The 22544-nt window shown below is 36.7% G+C and overlaps 2 protein-coding genes across 4 annotated transcripts; one reads left to right on the top strand and one right to left on the bottom strand.

Moving 5' to 3' along the window:
• Positions 1–1035: 1035 nt before the first annotated feature.
• Positions 1036–5100, top strand: LOC107781166 (uncharacterized). 3 transcript variants are annotated; one of them, XM_016601830.2, is made up of 5 exons: positions 1055–1191; positions 1502–2155; positions 2297–3356; positions 4743–4933; positions 5019–5100. In XM_016601830.2, the coding sequence occupies exons 2-4, from the start codon at positions 1585–1587 to the stop codon at positions 4927–4929; spliced, it is 1818 nt and encodes a 605-aa protein (XP_016457316.1). In that variant the 5' UTR covers positions 1055–1191; positions 1502–1584; the 3' UTR covers positions 4930–4933; positions 5019–5100. The 3 variants fall into 3 exon arrangements, with proteins under 3 accessions (XP_016457309.1, XP_016457316.1, XP_075111595.1); XM_016601823.2 differs by having other exon boundaries at positions 1036–1191; positions 4743–5100; XM_075255494.1 differs by having other exon boundaries at positions 1056–1191; positions 1753–2155; positions 4743–5100.
• A 4507-nt stretch (positions 5101–9607) lies between these two features.
• LOC107781184 (mitochondrial carrier protein MTM1) lies at positions 9608–15553 on the bottom strand. Its single transcript, XM_016601854.2, has 11 exons — positions 15353–15553; positions 14312–14625; positions 14054–14143; positions 12654–12782; positions 12442–12501; positions 12154–12324; positions 11808–11910; positions 11227–11318; positions 10990–11139; positions 10482–10540; positions 9608–10204 (listed from the first exon to the last, which is right to left on the bottom strand). Exons 2-11 carry the CDS (start codon positions 14579–14581, stop codon positions 10072–10074), a joined length of 1257 nt encoding a protein of 418 aa, XP_016457340.1. The 5' UTR covers positions 14582–14625; positions 15353–15553; the 3' UTR covers positions 9608–10071.
• Between the last annotated feature and the right edge of the window lie 6991 nt (positions 15554–22544).

The following is a 22544-nucleotide window of genomic DNA, read 5'->3' as shown; positions in this document are numbered from 1 at the left end:
TTTATCATAACTGTCTGTCAATTACCTGTTTATTTGTTGTAGAAGTACTTTATTTTGTTTTTCATTGGTTTACTACTTACAAATTACCTATTTAATTGCTTCATTATAGAATACCCTGTGTATACGTGTTTTCTTACTTTCAGTCATTATTTATCTTTATTACTCACTGGGTCGGAGTACTCACATTACTCCCTGCACCTTGCGTGCAGATCCAGGTGCCCCAGAGGCCGAGTGAGAGCTTTTCAGTCGTTCAGCAATTGCCGGAGATTTCGAGGTAGCTGCATGGCGTCCGCAGCCCTGATTTCTCCCTTCTATCTTATTACTTTTCCGTATTTCTAGACTATCTATGTAGTAAGTTGTCCAGACTTGTGGGCTGTGTAGTTTCTATGTATTGTTGACTTCCTCATATCTATCTTGCTGTTTTAAACACTTATTATGATAATTGGTAATTAAACCGTGTTAGCAAATGATTTATTTAAAAATGAAAATGGGTTGTGGTTTATAATTGGTCCGACTTGCCTAGTAATGTGATAGGCACCATCACGACCGGTATTTGGGGTCGTGACAGTATTGGCAGAAAAAGATCAATGCAAATTTCTATTAGAAATATGATCTCAATTTTACAATTATATCCAATAGTTATTTAGCGTTTGAATAAATATTTTAGTTATTGAAGGGCATAAAAGTCGATCAATATTTTAGGAGCAATTTTATCGTTCGACATTTAGCATAAATTATTCGTGTTTTTATAATAATATAAATATAAATATAAATTAAATTAGTAATAGGAATTTTTTAAAAAGTATAACTTAAAAACTAATAGGATTATAAGACTAATATTTAGAATTCCGATTATGTCCTTTTATTATGAGTTATTATGCTTAATATTATAAGGTTATTTTTGTAAACCGACATTGTATTCATGCTTTTATAATAATATAGATATAGATATAGATTTTTAAAATTATTATTATTATTATTATTATTATTATTATTATTATTATGAACACAATGTTAAATTGAATGAGAGAAGGAATAAATAAAACAAAGTAAAACACAAACAAAACCCTCGTGAAAATCAGAAAGTCTGTTGGTAACGGAGGCGGTGGTTAAGAATACGACGAGGTTTCCCGGGAGACTCTGGCTATATACTTCTCAACTTTTCAGTTGCTTGACGACGCTTCAAATTTTGTAAGTACTTTATTTTTATCATTTTTTTTATGCTTTTTCCCTTTTGTCTTGTCTTGTTGATTTTTCAGTGTCATGTTCTGTCTTGTAATTTCCTACGAATTGTGGTTAGTATGGTCACTGTTTGAAGCCTAAAAGAATATTGTTATACATTGTGGAAATCATTCTTGTTTTCTCTTTTTTTTTTTCTAGTAGGAAATATTTTGCTATTCTCCCTCCCCAGTTCCCCTTTTCTTGGAAATATAATTGGTTAACAATTTGTAGACTGAATTATCTAGAGATTTTGAGAGTTTGATGTTTTCTTTAATATCAGGGTTTGGACTGACTGTGGAGTTTTGGTACTTCTGTTGAAACAATTGTATATTGAGTTGGTTGCTAATGTTGTGAGATTGAAACATGGATTGTAGTAATGAATCTTTGAGGGTTGATATGGGGGTAACAGTAGGAGCTGGAGATACTACAGATAGTGTGAATGGATTGAAAAGAGAATCGGGTTGTTGCAGTCAGTGTTTAAATCTGGAAGCAAAGATAAAGGAAATTGAAAATACTTGTTCCACTTTGCAGAAGGAGATTGACCAGGAGAGAAATGGTTTTAAGTTGCTTGAAGCTAAGTATGAAACATTGCGAGTCCAGAAGGTTGCTGTTGAGGATGAGCTTGAGGTGTTGAAGAGAAGGAATCAAGAGCTGGAAGAGCGGATGCGTCAATTTGAGAATAATGACTGTAATGAGGAGAACGAGGAGGAAGACAAGGTTTTACAGTTGATGATCGAGAACAATGTCTTGGAATGCGAGAAACGGGTCGCTGAAAGTAATGTTGAGTCTTGGAAATTGAAGTGCAAGGAGTTGGAGTTGGCGGTATTGGAATTGAACAAAAGGCTGGTTTCAAAAGCAGGAGATTCTAAAGATTTAAATGCAAAATCTTTCTTCTCTGGTGGAGAAATCCAAACTCTGCAATCTCAAGATTCAGGTACTATCCTTTTGTGTAAACAGTTTTATTTTAGTAGTTGTAGATACCATTCTAAGAGGTGAATGTTTTAGGTAAATATTTTGCTTTAGAAGATTGAGATGCATATGGTAAAAAATTCTGCTTATTGCTTTTGATGGGCAGGAAAATCTTTAACAAAGACTCCATGCGTGCAAGCCGAGTGTGTTGGAGCAAACAAATCTTTACTATCTGAAAGTGGTAACAGCCGTAGTAACCAAGTGAGGAAGCGATTGATATTTGAAGAAGAAAGAGGGTCAAACAAGAGGATGGCTCCTTCTACCCCAGCTGGTGTAAGGCCTGCAAATGTTGTTGTTATTGACTTAAATGAAAGTGATGATGAAAGAACTACCCGTCCTCTTTGTACATCAATAAATGGAAATGATTATAAAAATTCTCTACCTCTCTGTACACCTCGCATACCAGGATCTAGAATGGCTCGTGATTCACCTTACCCTGGATCAGGGAGCACCTTGTCTCATAATGAATTTCCTTCAGAGAACAATTTAAAGATGGCTGACATTGAGCAATGCGAAGACAATGACATTTTATGTGTTCCAACTCCAAAAAGAAGAAGAGCTTCAAACTTAATTCCTAGTGATAGTGACACTGATGATGATAACGTTCCAATATGCATGCTCAAGACTAGGCATTTTCATGGGAAAAGCTCCAATGATCATCCCGAAGGCCACTCAACTCAAACTGGTGATTCTAGGGAGGAAGTCAGGAAACCTTCTAGTAGGCGGCGCCTAGTGAAGCTAAGTCATTGTGAAGTGAAAGATGGTGGTGGCAGTGATATCGAAGAAGATGTGTCAGACAGTGAAGGAGAAAGCTTGGGTGGATTTATAGTTAGCAACTCTGACTGTTCAGATGATGGCGACATCTCTAATTCTGAGTGTGCCTTGGGAAGTAATTCTTCTGTAGCTGAAGATCCAGTAAGTGATTCAGAGCATATATCAGAGAGTGATACAGATTATGGTGAAATAATTTCGAGAATTCGAAGGAACAAAAGTGATAAATTAGCGTGGGAGTTTGAGGGAGACATGCTTGCTGCCTTTGGTAAGGATCCTGAGTTATGTATGAGGGCTGTTTGTGTTTTGTATAGGCAGCAAACAGCTGAGGAGAAATGTAGTAAAGAAACAATATTTCACAATCAAAGAGGTTTCAGCCAGTGTGATGCCTACAGGTATGTACTTGAATGCAAATGCATGCGAAATACGATGCTTAAAGATGCTGGTCTAGAGGAACAGAACGCTCATTTGGCTCTAATATTTCCACTTTATTTGTTGTCTGTAACTTATCCAAGCTCATAATCTACTTAAGATAAAATACATGGTTAAAAATGCATCGGCGTTAAAAAGTTTGTCAATATTAGCAATCCTCATCTCTTAAAATTTGAATGTCTGAATTGGAGGTTCAATAATATTTTCTCTTATATATCGAGTTGTTAAGCACGATACGTTTTGGTCGTAATTCCTTGACACCCTAGTTGCTGGATGACCCATGAATCAGTGTCATGGACACATCTCGCTGGTACGGCAGTAGGCCTTGTCTGTCAAACTCCAAATTACATGAGTTCATAACTCATTAACTCTTCTGACGTAGTGAGTAAGCATTAAGCTCAATTTATAATGGGCTAGTCGATTTTGCTTAATCTGAAATCTGTAAACAATTCACAAATCCATAGTGTAGGTCCTTGATCTATGGGGAACAACTAAGCCCCATGAAGAGCACTGCTGCCCAATTAAAGGCTTAAGACCACGATCCTTAGCTTTCCAACCACTTTTTTAAGTAGCTAATCTGAAGAAGACAGTCCAAGAGAAAAGCCTTGAACTTTGCATTTTCAAAAGGATGTTGAGTTGGATCTTGAGGTTAGCTTGTTCAGAAAGTTGGCACAGCTTATATTCAACTAAGCATATTAAGCTAATAATAAATAGCTTAACGACATATTTAGACTCTGTAACTTTGCTGTAGGATAGGCTTGTGTGGAGTCAAACTGCAGACAAGTTTGACTACTCTGAGGACTCTGTATGATCATGACTATGCCGATGTATCGTAGTCCAATGATGAGTCTCACATAGATCAAAACAATCAATCATCTTTGATTGGGATTGCACGACTGGTATAGCCTTGTCCAAGATGGCATGGCTGTCTCTGATTTAATGAATCAAATGTCTTGTTGACTATTCTTTAATGGCTAATGTTTATTATGTAGTTACCACTTGGTTTTGCTGATAGAGGGAGAAAGAAACATGTAATTTCTAAAGGTTTGCACGAATGCTTCTGAAAAGAGGTCAAAGTGGATTAGAGAATGAAATTATTGCTGGGACAAATTGTCTACGTTAGGCCAGGGAAAACGTGGGATTAATATTTCTTTGCGAAAAGGATGATTTCAAGGCTTTAAGTGTGTAAATATGAGACTTATCTAAAAGCTAATCTTTTGACCAGAAAGGCACTTGGGTGTTGATCTGATTTAATGCTTCTATCAATTGCATTGAAACAATGCTGAATCTGATGTTTGCTTTTGTATGTTTGGGGGCTAGTTTCATAAATTTATACTGCCATATTACAGGGGAAGCACCTTGGCTGAATTTCTTACGGATGGAGATCCGCAAGGTGACATGAACAAGTCTGTGGAGGAATTACAAGCATATGATCCCAAGGGTATTGAACTGTGCAGAACTTTGGCGACAAGATACTCCAAGCAGCTATTTGCTATCTACAAAAACAAAGAGGATCCATTTTTCTCAGCTTCCTGACATAGTATGTAGTTTTGTTCCTTGCCCAAAATAATGGTCTAATATCAGTCTTCCTATCCTTAATGTAGATATGACATCTTTTTGATCAGGAACGTTGATATGACATCTTATCATGTACGGTACCTTCTGTATATACAAGCTAGGTGCTTTTGCTATCAAGAATTTGACAACTACTACTATGCGTCAATCATGAGCAAGTTAGGGTCGACTATATGAATCGACTGACCATGCCGCCTATTTAAGCTCATCTCGATTAAACTAATACAACGTCAGTGTTTGGCCTAATCCAAGCCTTGTATTCCTGCCTGCTTTTACTTTGTTTCTTTCTTTCCCAGGGGCAGGGGTTTTCTGAAGGCATTGAGAAGAAATTGCACGTGTAAGCCAATGATGTGCACCTGTTAGAAAGTCGAGGGATCTTTTCCAAATAAGCTGCATTAAGGGTGTGTTTGGTACGAAGGAAAATATTTTTCATGGAAAATGTCATCCTGAAAAATGAGTGTTTTTATCACTTATTTTTTCCATGTTTGCGAGTGAAAAACTTTTTCCGGAAAATATTTTTTAGCGTTTGTTTAGAGAGTAGAGACTATTTTTTAGAAAAATAATTTTTTATGCTACTTTCATTCCCCCCCCCCCCCAAATACCTAACGTTTTCAGAACTCTGTTTTCTTCAAGAATTTAATTATTCTTTTAAAAATTCGTAAAAATAGCACGGTCTAGCCAGTTTTCGAACTGATCATTCAAAAATAATCGGCGATTGCCAAGTCATTGAAAAATAGCTACTATTTTGCTGCAACAGAGACCGGTTCAGCATAATATACTGGAGTTCGGTGCACCTGTGTATGAACTTCCAGCATATTATGCTGGACCGGTATACTTTGCTGGCTCCAGTATAATATACTGGAGAGTGGAGCACCGTTGCTCCAAACTCCAGTATATTATGCTGGACCGGTATACTATACTGGAACTCTAGTATATTAGACTGGAGTTCCAGTATAATATACTGGAACTCCAGTATATTATGCTGGAGTATTTTTTCGGATTTTGAATAGTGTTTTCGTTCAGATTTATCTTTACATAAAAAATGGCTAAATTTTGATTACTTTTAAAACTGAGCTATTTTTGAATGACCTCTTGTAAATCTGGCTATTTTTTAATTTCTCCCTAAAAATTCATGCAACCCAAAAGAGACTAATGTGCTGTTTTACTTCTTCACACAAAAACGACGTTGAAATTTGTGCTACATAACTAAAAAGAAAATGTGAGGTGGGGTGGATTGGTGGGGATGTGGAATAGGGCGTGGAAGGTTGAAGAAGAGTTTTGGAAATTGTTTTCGCTTCTGTTGATAGGGAAAACATTTTACTCCAATTGGAGGAAAATGAGTCCATGGGGAAAATGTTTTCCAAAACATTTAAGCCAATCAAACATGGGAAAATTGAAAAATATTTTCCGGAAAACATTCTTTGGCTCTTTCTGCATGATGTAACGTGTAAATATCTGTGTACATTACAAAGAAATTCTAATATAGAGTGAGAGAGATGATTCATTATAGAGCAGGGGAGAAAGCAATAATGATGGCCAAAAATGCAGATAGGGTCCGAACTCCTGTAGCCTTTGTGAAATTTTGTGTTCTACCCAGTATTTGCGCCTCCATTCCATACACACATGAGTCATGACATATCTCGTAAAATCCTTTGAAGCATTTCTGCCTTAGCCTCCTTCAACATCTCTAAGAGAGTTCCTTCAAAGACATTAACAAAGGAACAAGAATATCAGGGGCTATTCAAATTCATTGTAAATTTAAATACAGAAAACAAAGAATGGAGGTGATCACAAGAGCTTCAATCAGAATGGTGGCCGTCCTCTCTCTCCTTCTGGCAGCGGCTTCCCGTCTCTCCGCGGCCGATAACGTTTCTCCTAGCTCAGCTTCTGCTCCCACCAGTAACGGTACTTATGTTTCCTCTTTTAACTATGGTGGCATTTGCTTCAGAATTTTTATTAGTTTTTGCCAAAAATAAAAAACAAACATAAGAAATCAGTGTTTTTGCAATAACTAGTTTCCTACCAAACACTAAGAACTTTCAAAGTTAAAAATCAAACATTAAGAAAGAAAAGTGTCTCAGGTTTGCGAGAACATGAAACTTAATGTTCACGCAGGTTGTTATAGTTTTCGTAGTTGCAAGAATATTTTCCTCGCGATTGGATTGGTGTTTAGTGTACCCCTTGTCTAGTCTATGCTTAACATGCACATGTATATTGTCTAAGGTAAAAAGAACAAGGGAAAGAATCAACGAGGCGAGCATACTCAAGAAAATTGAACTTTTGAAGCGAGAGTCGCATAGGGCGATCGAGCTAGGCCGAGTAAGAAAGATTTTGATGATTCAAAAGGCAAAGGAGAGTGACTGAGTGAGGAGAAGAGAAGCAACCTTCGGCCCGATCATCCAATTTGCTCTAACTTTTTTTTTTTCCAACTCTCCAACATACTTGATTGGTTCTGTAGTCAAAGAAAATCCGTCACTTCGTATTCTAGAGTTATTTTTTTTAAAACTCAAAGACTTTTCTCTCTCTTAGTGTCTGGTTGGAGGCAAAAAAAAAAAAAAAATATGCACAAAAGAAAACCTGAAATTTTTTTCTGCTAACATTCTTCTTCTTCAAAATTTGAAGCAGACGCCACTATTTTTCAAACATTATTTTTGTTTCTCTGCTTTTTAAGCTCTCATGAACTCAAAATTCCAGTATGTTATCGAGAAAGAATGGACTGTGATTCATTCTGAGTATTAATCCCATATCTGGATCACAGGAACGAAAATAATGCATCTTTGAAAACAAAAATCTAAAATTAATATCTAATAATCTAATTATCTCATAGTTTGGGCATTATGTTTTTGGCAGGGACAAAAATAGACCAGGGGATTGCATATGTTCTAAAGATGGTGGCTTTGGTACTAACATATTTGATTCACTAATCTTTCCTTTATCCCTTCATCAGTTCCTATACTTCCTCTGACGATAGCGCAACTAAAGCTCAGCAATAGAGGAAACAAAAGAGGCAATAATTCCCCGTGTCCCCTTGTTTTAGCTAGCGGTGTATATGGACCGGGTTGGTTCGATTTTGTCGGATTTTTTTTTTTTGGGTTATATGAATATTATTTCAAACTTGCTTTATTAAAGTTATAGATAAAGTTTTGATAAGTAAATATAAAAATTTAAAAAAAATTAACAAACATATGATCTATTTATTAAAGTATTCTTATGGGAGAATTTTTTTAGTAACACATAATAGTTTATTTTCTTAGTCGTCTACCAATAATTTTGGTTGACGTACGCTTTCAAGGTTAACCGAATTTAAAAATTAAACATAAAAATCAATATGATAGATACCTAACTATATGTTCTATGTAATTTTAGTTTATCGAAATACAATTTCAAATTCCAAAAGATATAAAAAATCTTGACATATGAATATTAAAGAATAAAGAGATAATTGACTCATTTTAATAACACATAATAAGAAAGTGCATGATACAATTTACTATTTTAAGTAAATAAAAATGAATGCACTTTATAGTTCTATTAAATATTATATCCCTTAGAGGATCTCAAATATTTCTAGACAACTTTTAAATAAAATTCTATATAAAGCCTTAAAAGTTTATATAAAAAATTATATATTTATATGTCGGTTTGATTCGGATTTTTTTACTCAATACCAAACCAAACCTAGTCGGGTTTTTTAATCAGTTAACTTTTCGGTTTAGTGTGATTTTCCGGTTCGGTACACCCTAGTTTTAGCCATGTTATTATTCCAATTTCCTTTCTATTTGGAAGATGTGAAATATTATAATTTCCTCTTCTCTTTTTTTTTTTTTTAAATTTCTTCTGGTCCTTCCTTTCTTGTAAAAAGCCCTTTTAGAGTAGAGATGTACATACATTTTGAATTTTTCTTTTTCGAACTTTTGCTACTTAATTTATGTTCCGCGCTCGCTTGTTCCCGAGTGTATTTATTTTTTTATTTTGGAAAAATATGATTAGCCTTCATTTCGAGAACAAATAAATGATCCCAGAGCATCAATATGTTCCTCCAATATGTTCCTCTATTTGAAGACCGAAATCAGAGCATCAATTGATTTTTTCGAACTATAGTAGATTAGAGGAATTTTCGGCAAATCTATATCAGATGTCGTGAAGGCGATAATGTCAAAGCAAAACATATCCTAGATCTATACATCATAGGTTTTGTACGAAGGAAAAGGTGCAACAATTTATTAGAGATATAATGTCGTTGGATGATTATATGATATCAAAATCCAAAGTTAAAAATTTATTATTTCTTCGGGAGGGAGGGGGAGAGGGAAAAGCTGAAGCCAACATCATCCAGACATCCACATTCAATTACTCCGATTTGAAGAAACTGGAGAATGAAATGCTATTACTAGCAATGAGTTCATCTCTCTTTACTTACTTACATGTAAAATACTGTGGCTTTTAGATGTTATGTATAATCGATTAAATAGCAAAGTTGGGCTGTGGCTTCTCTCTTCTTGCATTTCCAACGCCTACACTCATTACGTAACTTTGCACAATTTTACAGCATTAGCGACATGTCCTATATGAATAGTGATTTAAAGCTAATTGCAGGAGATCAATTCCTCCGATACTCGGAATACCTGGCACTTCAGTAAAATAATAAAACGATTCTGATGGTAACGCAAAAGAGCAACGATGAAAAAGTTCACATTTTTTAGCTGAGATCCCCGATACCAATCGGAAAATAAAACGTTAAAGAACTTTTCTTGAGAAGCAATAAAGAACTTAAATAATCTAATGATAACTGAGAACACCTCAGGAAAAACTGCTCATTTAAAGTTTTATCAAAATCTCTTCTTCGTCCAACGACAGAATTGCCCAAAAACCAACCAAACTTGGTTAGGAAGCAAAGAAGAGTGATTATTTTCTACCAGCTAACCTGTAAGGGTAATCTACCATTGTCAAAACTGCTCCTTGTGCGCGTGCAACCATATCCACATTAGAGCACACCCGTGTTCTATCCAGCGTACCTTCATGGCCCAACTAAGCTAAACCGGTGACCATTGCTCGATTAAAAGACATCGGTAAGAAGAAACCTAATTAACCTGACTAAGCTCCTTATGAAGAATCATATTGGTGGTGTAACATATATTTGACAACTTCGTAAAATGAAATCACAATTCCGACAGAGGGACCAGCACGAGCAACACGAGGTCCTACTCCAGTAAACAGTCCCTTGAGCCCTCCATCCCTGCATTAGTCAGCATGATTTCATTCAGAATCCACTTCATAGCCAGAAAAACAAGTGTACAGACATGTATGTCATTCTATTTGAAAAAATTGGCGATCCTCTGAGAACCCATGACACAACCGATTGTGAATTTCCACTACCTATACCCTATCCCTTTCCATTTAAAGGCATAACTAAAATTGGAGGGATAACAATAGCTTTATGGCTTTAATATATGCAGTTTTTATGTTATTCTACATGGGAATAGTTCATTTGACATATTCTCAGAAAGCTGTACCTCCAAATCTCCAGTAGAGTTTGCCTTGTCGTCATTGTCAATGCCCTGGCAGGGTTCCTCTGTGATAAAGAAAAGAGGTGGATAAGCAAACCATCAAATGTATGGAGGAAAAACAAGTCAATTATCACCATGGATCCAAGATAAAGGCAGCACTCTCTAACCTAAGCTAATTTCAAATAATCCCTTTATTTCGTATAAACATGAAATTGCAATTACCCACCTTGGGCCCAAAAAAATTACTAAGTGTGCACGGTCATAAAATTGTTGAAAATGTTTATACTCTAGAATACAAGTAGAAAGGTCAAAAACAAGTAATTGACAACTACATGGACGGTTCTCCAAAAGTTTAGGATGTAAATTAGAGTTAGCAAATTCACTAAGCTCAAGTCAACTATGAGATTTTCATACCAAATATGCCCTCAAAGTAACCAGAAATGATGCTTGACACAAGTGGACAAATCTAAATATCAGTACTATGGAAATGAGGATTTAGACGAAAAACAAACACCTCAATCTGCCTTCTAGTCTTCGCAACATCAAGGGGACATGTTGCAGCAGCAGCAATACTTCCTGCAACAAAACCAGCAGAAATATTTGCCCCGAGGACACCTGCTGCATTAGGTTCATCTCCCATCAGACTAAGAAGTCGCCTTCTTACCTGTAAATAGACTTATGAGAATAACCATTGAATCAAATTAAATTCATGAACAGATCAGAATCTAACAAAAGAAGAATTGAATCATACTGGTTCAAGAGTTGACCAACAAATTGCAGAAAAAGGGACATCACGAGCAAGTTGTGCCCCAAGTCCAGTCCAAAGTACACGATAGCTTTGTACTGCAATAGAAAATACTATATCAACTTCAAACAAAAGATTGCAAGAGCATTCATATTTCAAGAGTGAAAGTAAGAGCCAGAATTTTAGGGTAGAGAAGGAGCTAGAATGAGATGTAACGGACTTTAAGAAACTCTATATGCTATGTAAAGATTCTACTTTCTGAAGGACCTTGCTTTAGAGAATATTATTTTATGTGACAAACTTTTATACTTTGCAAAATACTCACAACATCTCAAACCTTTGCCAAGCTATGATTCATTTACTCTTGTTGTAATGTGCTATTGGAGGAGGAACAAATTAACTGGCATCCCCCACAGATATTTAAAGATCATACCCAATGAGCCTATAATTGGAAGGGACATTTTTAGGAATTTATGCGGATAACACTTTCAATGTTACAATGGAATCTCTATTCAATTTCACTAACAAACAAGTTCAGCTATCTCTTTTCTATAGCTAGAAAGCAGGAAGTGGAAAAATTGACTTACAACCACTGTTGGTGCTAGTTGTGCTCCTGACATTGGCGATAAGCTCAAACAGGGTCTTCCGGACTCCAGCAGGCTTGTCACATTTGTCCATATCCTTAAATGCCTGTATAACAGAAGAAACTTAGTAAAAGAAAGAATCAGAACAGTTGAAAGGAATGGATCATTCATTTCCTTAGCAACTAAAGGGCTACTGGAACACATAGAATGACACAACTAACAAAATAAGCATCAAAGGCTCACAATGTAAAAGAAATTTCTCTACCACCCCTCCGTGTTTCTTTTACCCCTTTCCTCTCCTTTATGTATGGTGGATACATTAAACCTTGACAAAGGAGATCCGAAATACCTGCATTCGTGTTTTGGCAAGTTCAATAGGATAGCAACTTGTGCAAGCTAAAGACCGTGCCAACGAACCAGCTAACAAAGGAGCATATGGTGTCAAGCTTGGGGCACTTTGAGCAGTGAAGGCCTCTAACCGGTTGCGAAAAATGTCATAGCAAGGCAAGTAAATCCCAACCTGTTTGAAAAGCATCAGCACAACAATTATAACATATAGCGTAAACTCAACTTAAATATGCCAAAAAGGGAGTTCTTGGCGAGTTCAAAACAACTAATAAGATCTATAGACACATACTGTTGGTACAGCCAATGCTAGAGCAGCATTTGTGCCTCTCCATAGCCTAGAAATACCCTCCTGTAGAAGGACTCCAGTTAGTGCCACGAAAATTTTAAACAAAACAAACTGGAACTTCTGAAACAAGCATGAAAGAGTCATGAAGCCTTGAGCAATCAAGACAATCTACAGACTCAAGTGTCTGAAAGATAAGTGAGAATAAATATGCCAACCTGCCGAATAATTTTGTAGAAGACATCTAGTGTTCCTTTGTACTGAAAACAATCAGCCGGGCAGATTGATACTGTACCATGAACACCAGCACGGGTGCATGAAGGTGAACACCTCAGATCTGCAAACATCTGAGTGAACAAGCAAATAAGTCAACATTAAATACTCATTACAAAATAAGCAAAGATATATAACTTTCCATTCCCCGGAGACCAATGCAGATAAACATTTGAGATAAGGGGGGCAATAACTTTAAAAAAAATGTATTTAAGAAATTAAGACCCTCTTTTTATCTTTTGTTTTATTTAATAATGGTGGTGTCCGAACAATTCTATGTGCACCATGACTAATCTATCGGGCATATGCCACCTCTCACTAGCACATGCACTGAAGCTTGACTACTAAGATTGTTACTCCAACTATTCACCATAACTAAATCATGTTTCATCTTTCATCCCCCACCAAGAAAGGAAGTTTCACTTAGCCAATTGTATCACTCTCAAATTTGCTGCATGTGCCCTGCCCCCCTCCCTCCCCCAACCGAAGCATTAACTAGAAGGAAGACTATACTCATGTTATATTGCATAACTTAAGGCTATAAATTCTAAGGATGAAACCACTCGTATCTTTAATATATCAAATTTATGTTTCTTCCCATTTTTCCTGGTTTTCGTGTTGCGTTGTGTCTACCGCAGCTACGTCTATTTTTCTAAATTTACGCTTTATCTACTAATAGCATCAAGTTGATCCTATTCCAGTGATCATGTCACACATGCTCTCATTCCTGCTACCACTCCCAAGTTTGGTGTCCTCAGACCTATTCAGAACTAATCAAGCAGGCAACACGTGCAGTAGTTATGTCAAAGTGTTTATGTAACTGAAATAATACCAGGTAAAAATCACTAAGGAGAAAAGAGTGGACCATTCGCTGGAATTTGATCTACAATTCCATCTTTCAAATATCAATTAGATCCACTAAAAGTAAACAGATTAAATATTGCCCCAGCATTATCATCCGGCAATGTGAAAAGAATTTTATGACACGATTAAGAAAACTGACACAGCTTTTTCATCTATCTTTTACTTGGAAAATCAAAACCTTACAGCAGAGTTAACTCTTTTGCTATAAATACTTCAACAAAGATAACTCCAACACACAAGTCAATATCCTCTCTTTCTAACTACCTCATTTTCAAATGCTGGTTATCAAGAAACACATTGGTTTTGCCTGTTCTTTCGACAAAAGGTTTTGGGTTGTGGTTAGTACCATAGTTCTCGATGTATGATATAGGAAAAGAGCTTCAAGTGGAAGAAGTGAACAAATCCATCTTCGAGAAAGACAAATTAAAGTATGGCACAAAAAAGTTTCCACATAAAAAGAAGACTTAAAAGCATGTTGTACCATATTTGGTCCAAAAACTGCCATGCGGCTTGTCATGTTACTCATTGGATGTGAATAAGCAACTCCAGCTGCTTGTGCTTGCAATCTAGTCTGTAAATAGTGCAGAAACAGAAATTATTCAGCTCATCACTTTATGTATGCATGCAATATTGTTCAATTAAAGTAACAAAAACTTGTGGATACAACTGAGTGAAAATCAAAAGATAAGTAGATGGTGAACAAATTAGTTGGAAAATTGCTGGTATTAAGCATAGAGACCTTGACAACATCAAGTGGATTAACAAGGACGGCAGAGAGAAACGCTGCACCAGCTGCTGAAAAGGCTCGTTCGGATACTCCCAATTGGCCATCCGAGGAGGGGCTGGGATCCTGGGATGGAGGCTGCTGAGGATGTAGGGGTTCAGCCCCATCTGTGATAATTACTGATTCGGACATCAAGGAAACAGTACTATCAATATCAAATACTCTATTCAACTGATCAGTCGCGTCCGTCCATGAATTTTCTCCGCGCTTCAGTTCGTCCACCATTTTTCTCTCAATCTTTATCTAACCAGAATCAAAGATAGATCAACCTGAAACGAATTGTTGCAAGAAACAAACGCGTTCAACACTTTAAGCACTGAAATCCTATAAAATACAATTATGATTTATGAGAAGGGAAATTTTGACCATAAACCTCACCCCTTTCTCTTTTAACTTATAATACAGTTATGAAAAAGGAAGCAAAAACAGTAGCAAATAAATGGAAATTAGGAATAACAAAGCTAAAAAAAAAAAAAAAATAGGACCCACCCCCACCCCCACCCCATGGAAAGAATGTCAATATAAGATCAAACGGAGGTTACATCCAAACGCATACAAGGTAAGCATAGAATATGTTCTTGCCATAGAAATTGTTGAATAAAAAGTTGACAACAACAACACCTTAATAAACAATCAAAAGACAACACCTTTAATACCAAATTAGCTGGGGCCGACTAGATGAATCCTCAATATCAACAAATTTGATTCCAATAGTCAATAATTTGTTTTCAAATACAAAAGATAAGAAAAATCTCAAGACATCAAATTCATTTCTCCTCCACCCAAATATAAAAGGAAATGATCAAAACCAATAAAATCCATGAACTAGGTTTTCATAATATTGACAGACAACAGCTATTAAGGGAAAAAATCAAACAAATAAAGAATAAAAATCAGAGCTTTAACTGGAAAAAAGTAAAAAAATATTTAGTAATGAAGGGGAAGCATAACAAGACAGGAAAATAATGAGAAAAATAAAAGAGGACAAGCAATTACCTCTTGATCTTAGCTTTAATTCAGCAGTTGTGGGAGTGAAATCATAGCAAAAATATTGAATTTTATTTGGGGGAAGCAGTTCCCTAGTTCCTTGGAGAAGGGGAAAACAAGAGAAGAACATACGTCGCCACCCCGCGGGCCAGAAATAGAGAGTAATGGCCAAAGAAGTCTCTCGAATTAGGGCTGCGTTTGGCACGTCTAAAAAGTAGGACCTATAAAAGGAAATTAAATATTTCTGCTTATTTTTTGCAATATTTCAAGACGAACTAATGGAAAAAAAAAATAAAGGAAATTTGATTGAAACATGGAAAGGACCAATAGGAAAATAATACCCTTCTAGAAGTAGGACTTGGAAATCTAAGGGGCCGTTTGGATTTAAATAAAAAAAAAATCCCTTTGGTTATACCCTAAATTGAATTTTTGAAGATGAGTTTCGAAAAATTCTAAAGATGAGTTTTCAAATTTGAAAAAGTGGATTTTACCCTTTTCTTCATGTAAAATTTAGTTTTCTCTCACAAAATTGTATATTTTTTTCAAGTGAAACACATATTCAAATACAATTTTAGATTCTAAATACTTTTTTTCAACTTAACTTCAAAAACTATTGAGTTGAAAAGTTATTTTTTATGTCCAAAGGTCAACTAAATTTTTATATTGTCGCTTTTAAAATAGTTCAATTTCTTGTATGACTGTCATGGTTTCAAATAGGCACGCAATTAAGGAAAGATGTAAAGCTGAAATAAGCATTTTCTTTTTTCCAATTAATGTGAAATTAGCGTAGTTTTTCACTAATAATGTTCACTATAAACTCGTCTATTGGTGGGAACATAAAATTAGATAGTAATCCTTTTAATGAAAGATTTACAGCCCATAATAACAAATAAAAATCCAATATAATTAGGGTAAGTGCAACGTAATTTACGTTGAATAATCATCATTCATTATGCCATTTACACAGAATCATGGATCATCAGGTGATTAAATAGGCTACAAATTAAGTTCGGTGGGAATGCGACAGACGAAGGGAAAGGAAAATGGAATTTAAAAATTTGTGTTTCCTTGTTTTTTATGGCATGTAAATATAATGATATAATGCAAAAAATACGATACTTGCGAATTTACCAAATTGTGCAATAGATAAACTTTTACCATCAAATTTCATTTTACTCGTCTTACTAGATACCTTTCCATTTTCTTTTAAAATGTTCAATTTTGTAATTGCGCGAGATGAAGATTTTCATCTAGTTTGAATTGCCTTGAATTATTCCTCTTTTACTTCTAAATTTTGATTTTGATGAATATATTAATTCACTAACTCAATAACATATCGAATTTTCATTTTAAATTATAATTTAGAGCCTCATCGCAGCTACTAAACTTTTTCTAAATTCAACCCCCTCCCCCCCCCCCCCCCCCCCCCCCCAAAAAAAAAAACACCATTTCTTTCCTCTTTTTTCGACCAAATGCTAAAGGAAGAAAGAGAAAACACATTCACTAAATTGCTTATTTATTTGGACGAGAAAAAAGGCGTGAAATAAAAAATAAATTAAACAATTGCTTGGACGGGAAAAAAGCCCAAAAAATAGTGGTGTAAATGCATGAGTACACGCCGCTAAGGATTGGAAGTTGTAGGGCTTTGGTTTCGCGGCTGAGATTTTAATTTTAGAGGTGCCAAATAGCAGACAATTAGTTGCGTTTTGACTTTTTAACCATTTTACTCTTTAGGTAGTAGGAGTATTAGATATATCCTCTCATACGAATTTAGATGTCTCTTTCTATTTTTTTTGGTTTGGGGTCATGATCTTTTTATTAGATGAAAGCTTCAAATTTGCCTCTGTAACATTCAAGTAGGTCAATTTTATTCTTCAGTATACATTTGGTCAATTCATATTGTTGTTGTTAGCAAATTGATTTTATTTGTTATTAATATCGAACTCTTGCGTCAAATGAGTGGACTCCACGCGTCCAAATACTTCAAAGAAAAAGTTAAAATTTATCCATTAACTTCTGATAATGATTTGGAATTACTTTTAGATTTAATTTGAACTTGATAAATATAAAAACAAAATTATTTTCAACGAGAATAATATTAGATCAATAATTTAGCTAAAGAAAACTAACTCGATTTCGCCCATAGCTATTCCTAGGTGCACATCGGGAGTGTGCTATTGTCACGACCCAAATTCTCCCTTCGTGAATTGTCGTGACGGCACCTAGTCTCTACGACTAGGTAAGCCTATCATTTCATTTGCGGAAAATGAAATGCAGAACATAAAGATTTACAACTAACAGAAACATATAAAGTAAATAAGATATTTGAGATGTCGCTCGGCATATACAATAATCATTCTCGAAACGTACATAACACCCCCCAAGACCCGGAACATTGTAAGTTACAAGCTTCTACGAATTTCTAACTATTATACGCATCAATATCTATAGAAATAAGGGAAGAATTAACATAAGGGGATAGAGGGGGACTCTGAGGTCTGCTGACGTGGGCAGATGTACCTTGAAGTCTCCTAAAAGCAGCAACCGCGCAACTAAACTCGAGGCTGGTAGGAGGTACTTGGATCTGCACACAATAGACATATGCAGGAGAGGCGTGAGTGCACCACAATGGTACCCAGTAAGTACAAACCTAACCTCGGTCGAGTAGTGACGAGGTCAGGTCAGGGCCCTACTGGTATATATATAAATAAGCAAAATAGAATGAAATACCGGGGTAAAATAAAGACTGAAATTTAAAAATAATGAAATCATAGAAGATAACAGCTCAGTACACAGAGATGACAACAGGGGATATCCTGAGATACCGTCTCATAGTCCCAAACGTAAATGTGCAGGGGGGATCTCCCGGAATACTGTTCTGTAGTCCCAAAGTAAATATGCAAGATAGGGGGATTTCCCGAAATATCGTTTCGTAGTCCTAAGGTAAATATGCAGTGGGATCTCCCGCAATACCGTTCCGTGGTGCCAAAGTAAATATGCAGGGGGATCTCCCGGAGTACCGTTCCGTAGTCCCAAAGTAAATATGCAGCTCAAGCAACAGAAATAACAATTACAGGAAGAAAGCCTACAGTTTAGACTAATGTTCAATCAAGGAAAAACAGGAAATTCACCAAAAATGTTGCACAGAGTTCAGATAAATCAAGTAGGCATGTTATTCTAAGCTAACAGGGTACAACACATGCTGATATAACTCAAATAAGAAGAAAAGCAGGTTATTACTTAGCAGAAACCGAGTTTTACAACAATTAGCCAGTGCACATGCTCGTCATCTCACGTACACGGCGCTCACATATCAAAAAAATACCAAATCCTAATAAGAGTTCCTCCACACAAGGTTAGGCAAGCCACTTACCTCGAACCAAGCTCCATCAATCAGTCACAATGCCTTTCCCACAAATAGCCAGCTCCGAATGGCCCAAATCTAGCCAAAAGCAATTACATATCATAAATACAACTATAATAGACTAATCTAATTAATGAAATCAAGGCTTAAACAAGAAATTCAAAAATCGCCCTAAAAAGCCTCCCCGGCCCACGTCTCGGAATCGGGTAAAAGTCACCAAATATGAACACTCATTCACTCAGAGTTCACTCATACCAAAATTATCCAAATCCGATGTTAAAATCCCAATCAAATCCAAAATCTTAGTTGAAGAACTTCTTTTCATTTTTTTTTAATTTTTCACCCTAGATCCGAAATTAAATGATAAAATTAATGATAGATTAGCGGGATATAACCAAAATCAAGTGTAGAATCATTACTCAATTGTTATCTCTGAAAATTCCTCAAACTCTCGTTCAAATACGAGCTCCCAAACTCAAATTTTGATAAAAATGGCCAAACCCTCGTTTTTGAAACTTTATATCTGCCCAGTTAATTCCTTCTTCGTGAACGCGGTCAAAGCCTCGTATTCGCGAAGCACAAGTTGCTTCAGTCCTAAAAACACTCATCGCAAACACGAAGCACTGGTCGTGAACGCGAAGCTCACATTGCCTGGCCCTACGCGAACGCGGGACACTCATCGCGAACGCGTAGGCTATTTACTTGGAACCCATCTGATCGTTGACTCTACGCGAACGCGAGGTCCATATCGCGAACACGTTGCTCCATATCTTCCCGAATGCGGGAACAATATCGTGAACGCAAAGAACAAAACCAGTTGGCCTCCCAGATGCCCTACGCGAATGCGAGACCTCTCTCGCAAATGCGATGAAGAAATGTCTGCAACAAAAATACCAGAAAATCTGCTACTTTCCTTAGTCCAAAAAATGATCCGTTAAGCATCTGAAACTCACCCGAGGGCCCCGGGACCTCAACCAAACATACCAACCAATCCTAAAACACTATACAAACTTAGTCGAACCCTCAAATCACATTAAACAACGTTAAATCATGAATTACCCTCCGATTCAAACTTAAAGAACTTGAAACTTCAAATTTCCACAACCGATGCCGAAACCTATCAAACCACATCCGATTGACCCCAAATTTTGCACACAAGTCATATTCAACATTACAGACTCACTCCAACTTCCGAAATCGGAATCCAACCCCTATATCAAAAATTCCACTACCGGTCCAAATCTCCGAAAATTCGACTTTCATCATTTCAAGCCTAAATAAGCTACAGACCTCCAAAACACAATCTGGACACGCCCCTAAGCCCAAAACCACCCAACGGAGCTAACGGAATTGGCGAAACTCTATTCTGAAGTTGTCTTCACACAGTACTGATTACAATCCAAATCGTAAGACTTAAGCCTCCGTTTAGGGACTAAGTGTCCCAAAACACTCTAATAACCAAAACGAAACCTCCCCGCAAGTCACTATAACGACCCGACCGGTCGTCTTGAGCTTTTGCACTTTGCTCGCCAGTTCTCGGGCATAACTAGCCCCCTGTGATGTATTATAACTTATGTAAATTGTCGGTTTTGGTTTTCAGGATAATCGGAATAGATTTGGAAGAACAATTCTCAGTTTGATGCTTTAAACTTGAAAGGTTTGACCAAGTTTTGACTTGTTAGTATATGATCTCGGATTGGAATTTTTATGATTTGTTTAGCTCCGTTAGGTGATTTGGGACTTAGGAGCGTGACAAGAATGCATTTTGGAGGTTCGTGGAAGGTTTAGGCTTGAATTGGCGAAATTAGGATTTTGGCGCTTTCCGGTTGATAGGTGAGATTTTGATATAGGGGTCGAAATGGAATTTCGGAAGTTGAAATAGGTCCATTGTGTCATTTGTAATGTGTCTGCAAAATTTTAGGTTATTCGGACGAGGTTTGATAGACTTTTTTATCGAATTCAGAATTCGGAAGTTTTGAAATTCTTATGCTCGAATCCGAGGGTGATTCTATGTTTTGATATTTTTTTGAGCATTCCGAGGTTGGAACAAGCTTGAATGATGTTATGGAATGTGTTGGCATGTTTGGTTGAGGTCCTGAGGGCCCCGGGCGAGTTTCAGGGTGGTTTCAGACCATTTCTAAGCCATTTCTAGTTGTTGGTTTTTGGCTTCAGGGGTGTACAACGCGTTAGCATATAGAAAATTTGGAAAAATGGAGTTCTGCTATGCGATCGCGTAAGTCTTCCCGCGATCGCATAGAGTAAAATCTCTGTTGCACTGACCCGACTTTGGAAGCTTATATCTCACAATCTATAAGGAATTTGAAGATGATCCAAAAATAAAAGTTTATGTCTAGTTTTCATAAAGTTTAACTAATTGTAATTTAGAGTTTTGTACAAAAAGTTATGACCATTATACTAGAGGTTGTCCAGAAGAGTTGGAGAAGGCTGTTGGAAAAATTTATTATACGCAATCACGGGGGATGACCGCGATCACATAGGGTAAAAGAAGGGCTGGAAAATTTTGTGCTTTGCTATCGCATTAGTTTGTCTGCGATAGCATAGGGTAAATGCCTGGGCAGATTATAAAGTACTCTATTTCGAGGATTTCGGCCATTTTTACATTTTTGGAGCTCTGGAGCTCGGATTGAGGCGGTTTTTGAAGGGATTTTCAAAGGATTGATTGAGGTAAGTGTTATTCACTCAAATTTGGTTAAATCTCATGATTATATCTTGATTCTTATCATTTAATTTGGGAATCTGGGGTGAAAATTGGAAAATATGGAAGAAGGTTTGGAGAGTTGATTTTGGGGATTTAGATGGCCATTTGATATCGAATTTTGGTGAATTTGATATGGGTAGACTCGTGAGCGAACGAGTTTTCCAGTTTTGTGATTTTTATCAGATTTCGAGACGTGGGCTCGGGGGCCGGGTTTGAGCCAATTTCGGGATTTTTGAGTTAATTTGATTATTTTCGCTTGGGCTTTGTTTTTTAGCATATATTGATGATATATACTGATTTTGGTTAGATTTGGAGCATCCGGAGGCCGATTCAAGAGGCAAAGGCATCACGGGCTATAGTTTGGACCGGATAAAGGTAAGTAATGATTGTAAATGTCTTTCCTGAGGGTATGAAACCCCGAACTTCATATCGTTGTGCTACTTTGAGGTGACGTACATGCTAGATGACGAGCGTGGGGTCATGCACGTTGAGGATTGTGATTTAGTCCATCCCATATAACTGTTTAACCGTGTATTTGATTGAAAACTATTTGCTATCAGTGTGTTTTGGAAAGTATTAATATGTTTGGGTTGAATGCCATATTTGGGTCTCGTGCCAATTGTTTTGGACCCTTAGGGATTTTACTACTATTCCTCAATGTTTTTACTTCATATTTGTACTCAGTCATGCTGTAATCTACTATTTTCATAACTCAGCCATTTTTACTCCATTTTTGATATTTTAATTGATATTTTGGGTTGAGCATCATGTTTTACTGTTGCCGAGTGGCTTGAGAGATTTCTCACTGAGTGAGGTCGAGGGCCTGTGTTGTGAGGATATTATAGGATCGGGCTGCGCGTCGCAACAGTGTGGTACTAATTTATGATTATGAGGCCGAGGGCTTGATTTGTTACTCTACGAGGTATCTTGATATGAGGTCGAGAGCCTGTTTGATTATGCCACGAGATGGCTTGTTATTGCGTTTGGGCCGTAAGGGGCCCCTCCCGGAGTCTGTACACCCCCAGTGAGCGTGGGTACCCAGTGTGAGTGATGTCATGTAGCTCGACTCTGCGTGGGTACCCGGAGTCTGTTACAGGTTTCTTTATTGTTTTAGGATT

The sequence above is a fragment of the Nicotiana tabacum genome, chromosome 6 (genome assembly GCF_000715075.1).
Source record: "Nicotiana tabacum cultivar K326 chromosome 6, ASM71507v2, whole genome shotgun sequence".
NCBI lineage: Eukaryota > Viridiplantae > Streptophyta > Magnoliopsida > Solanales > Solanaceae > Nicotiana > Nicotiana tabacum.
Note: the sequence above shows the minus strand (reverse complement) of the source record. Positions and strands in the feature narration are given on the sequence as shown.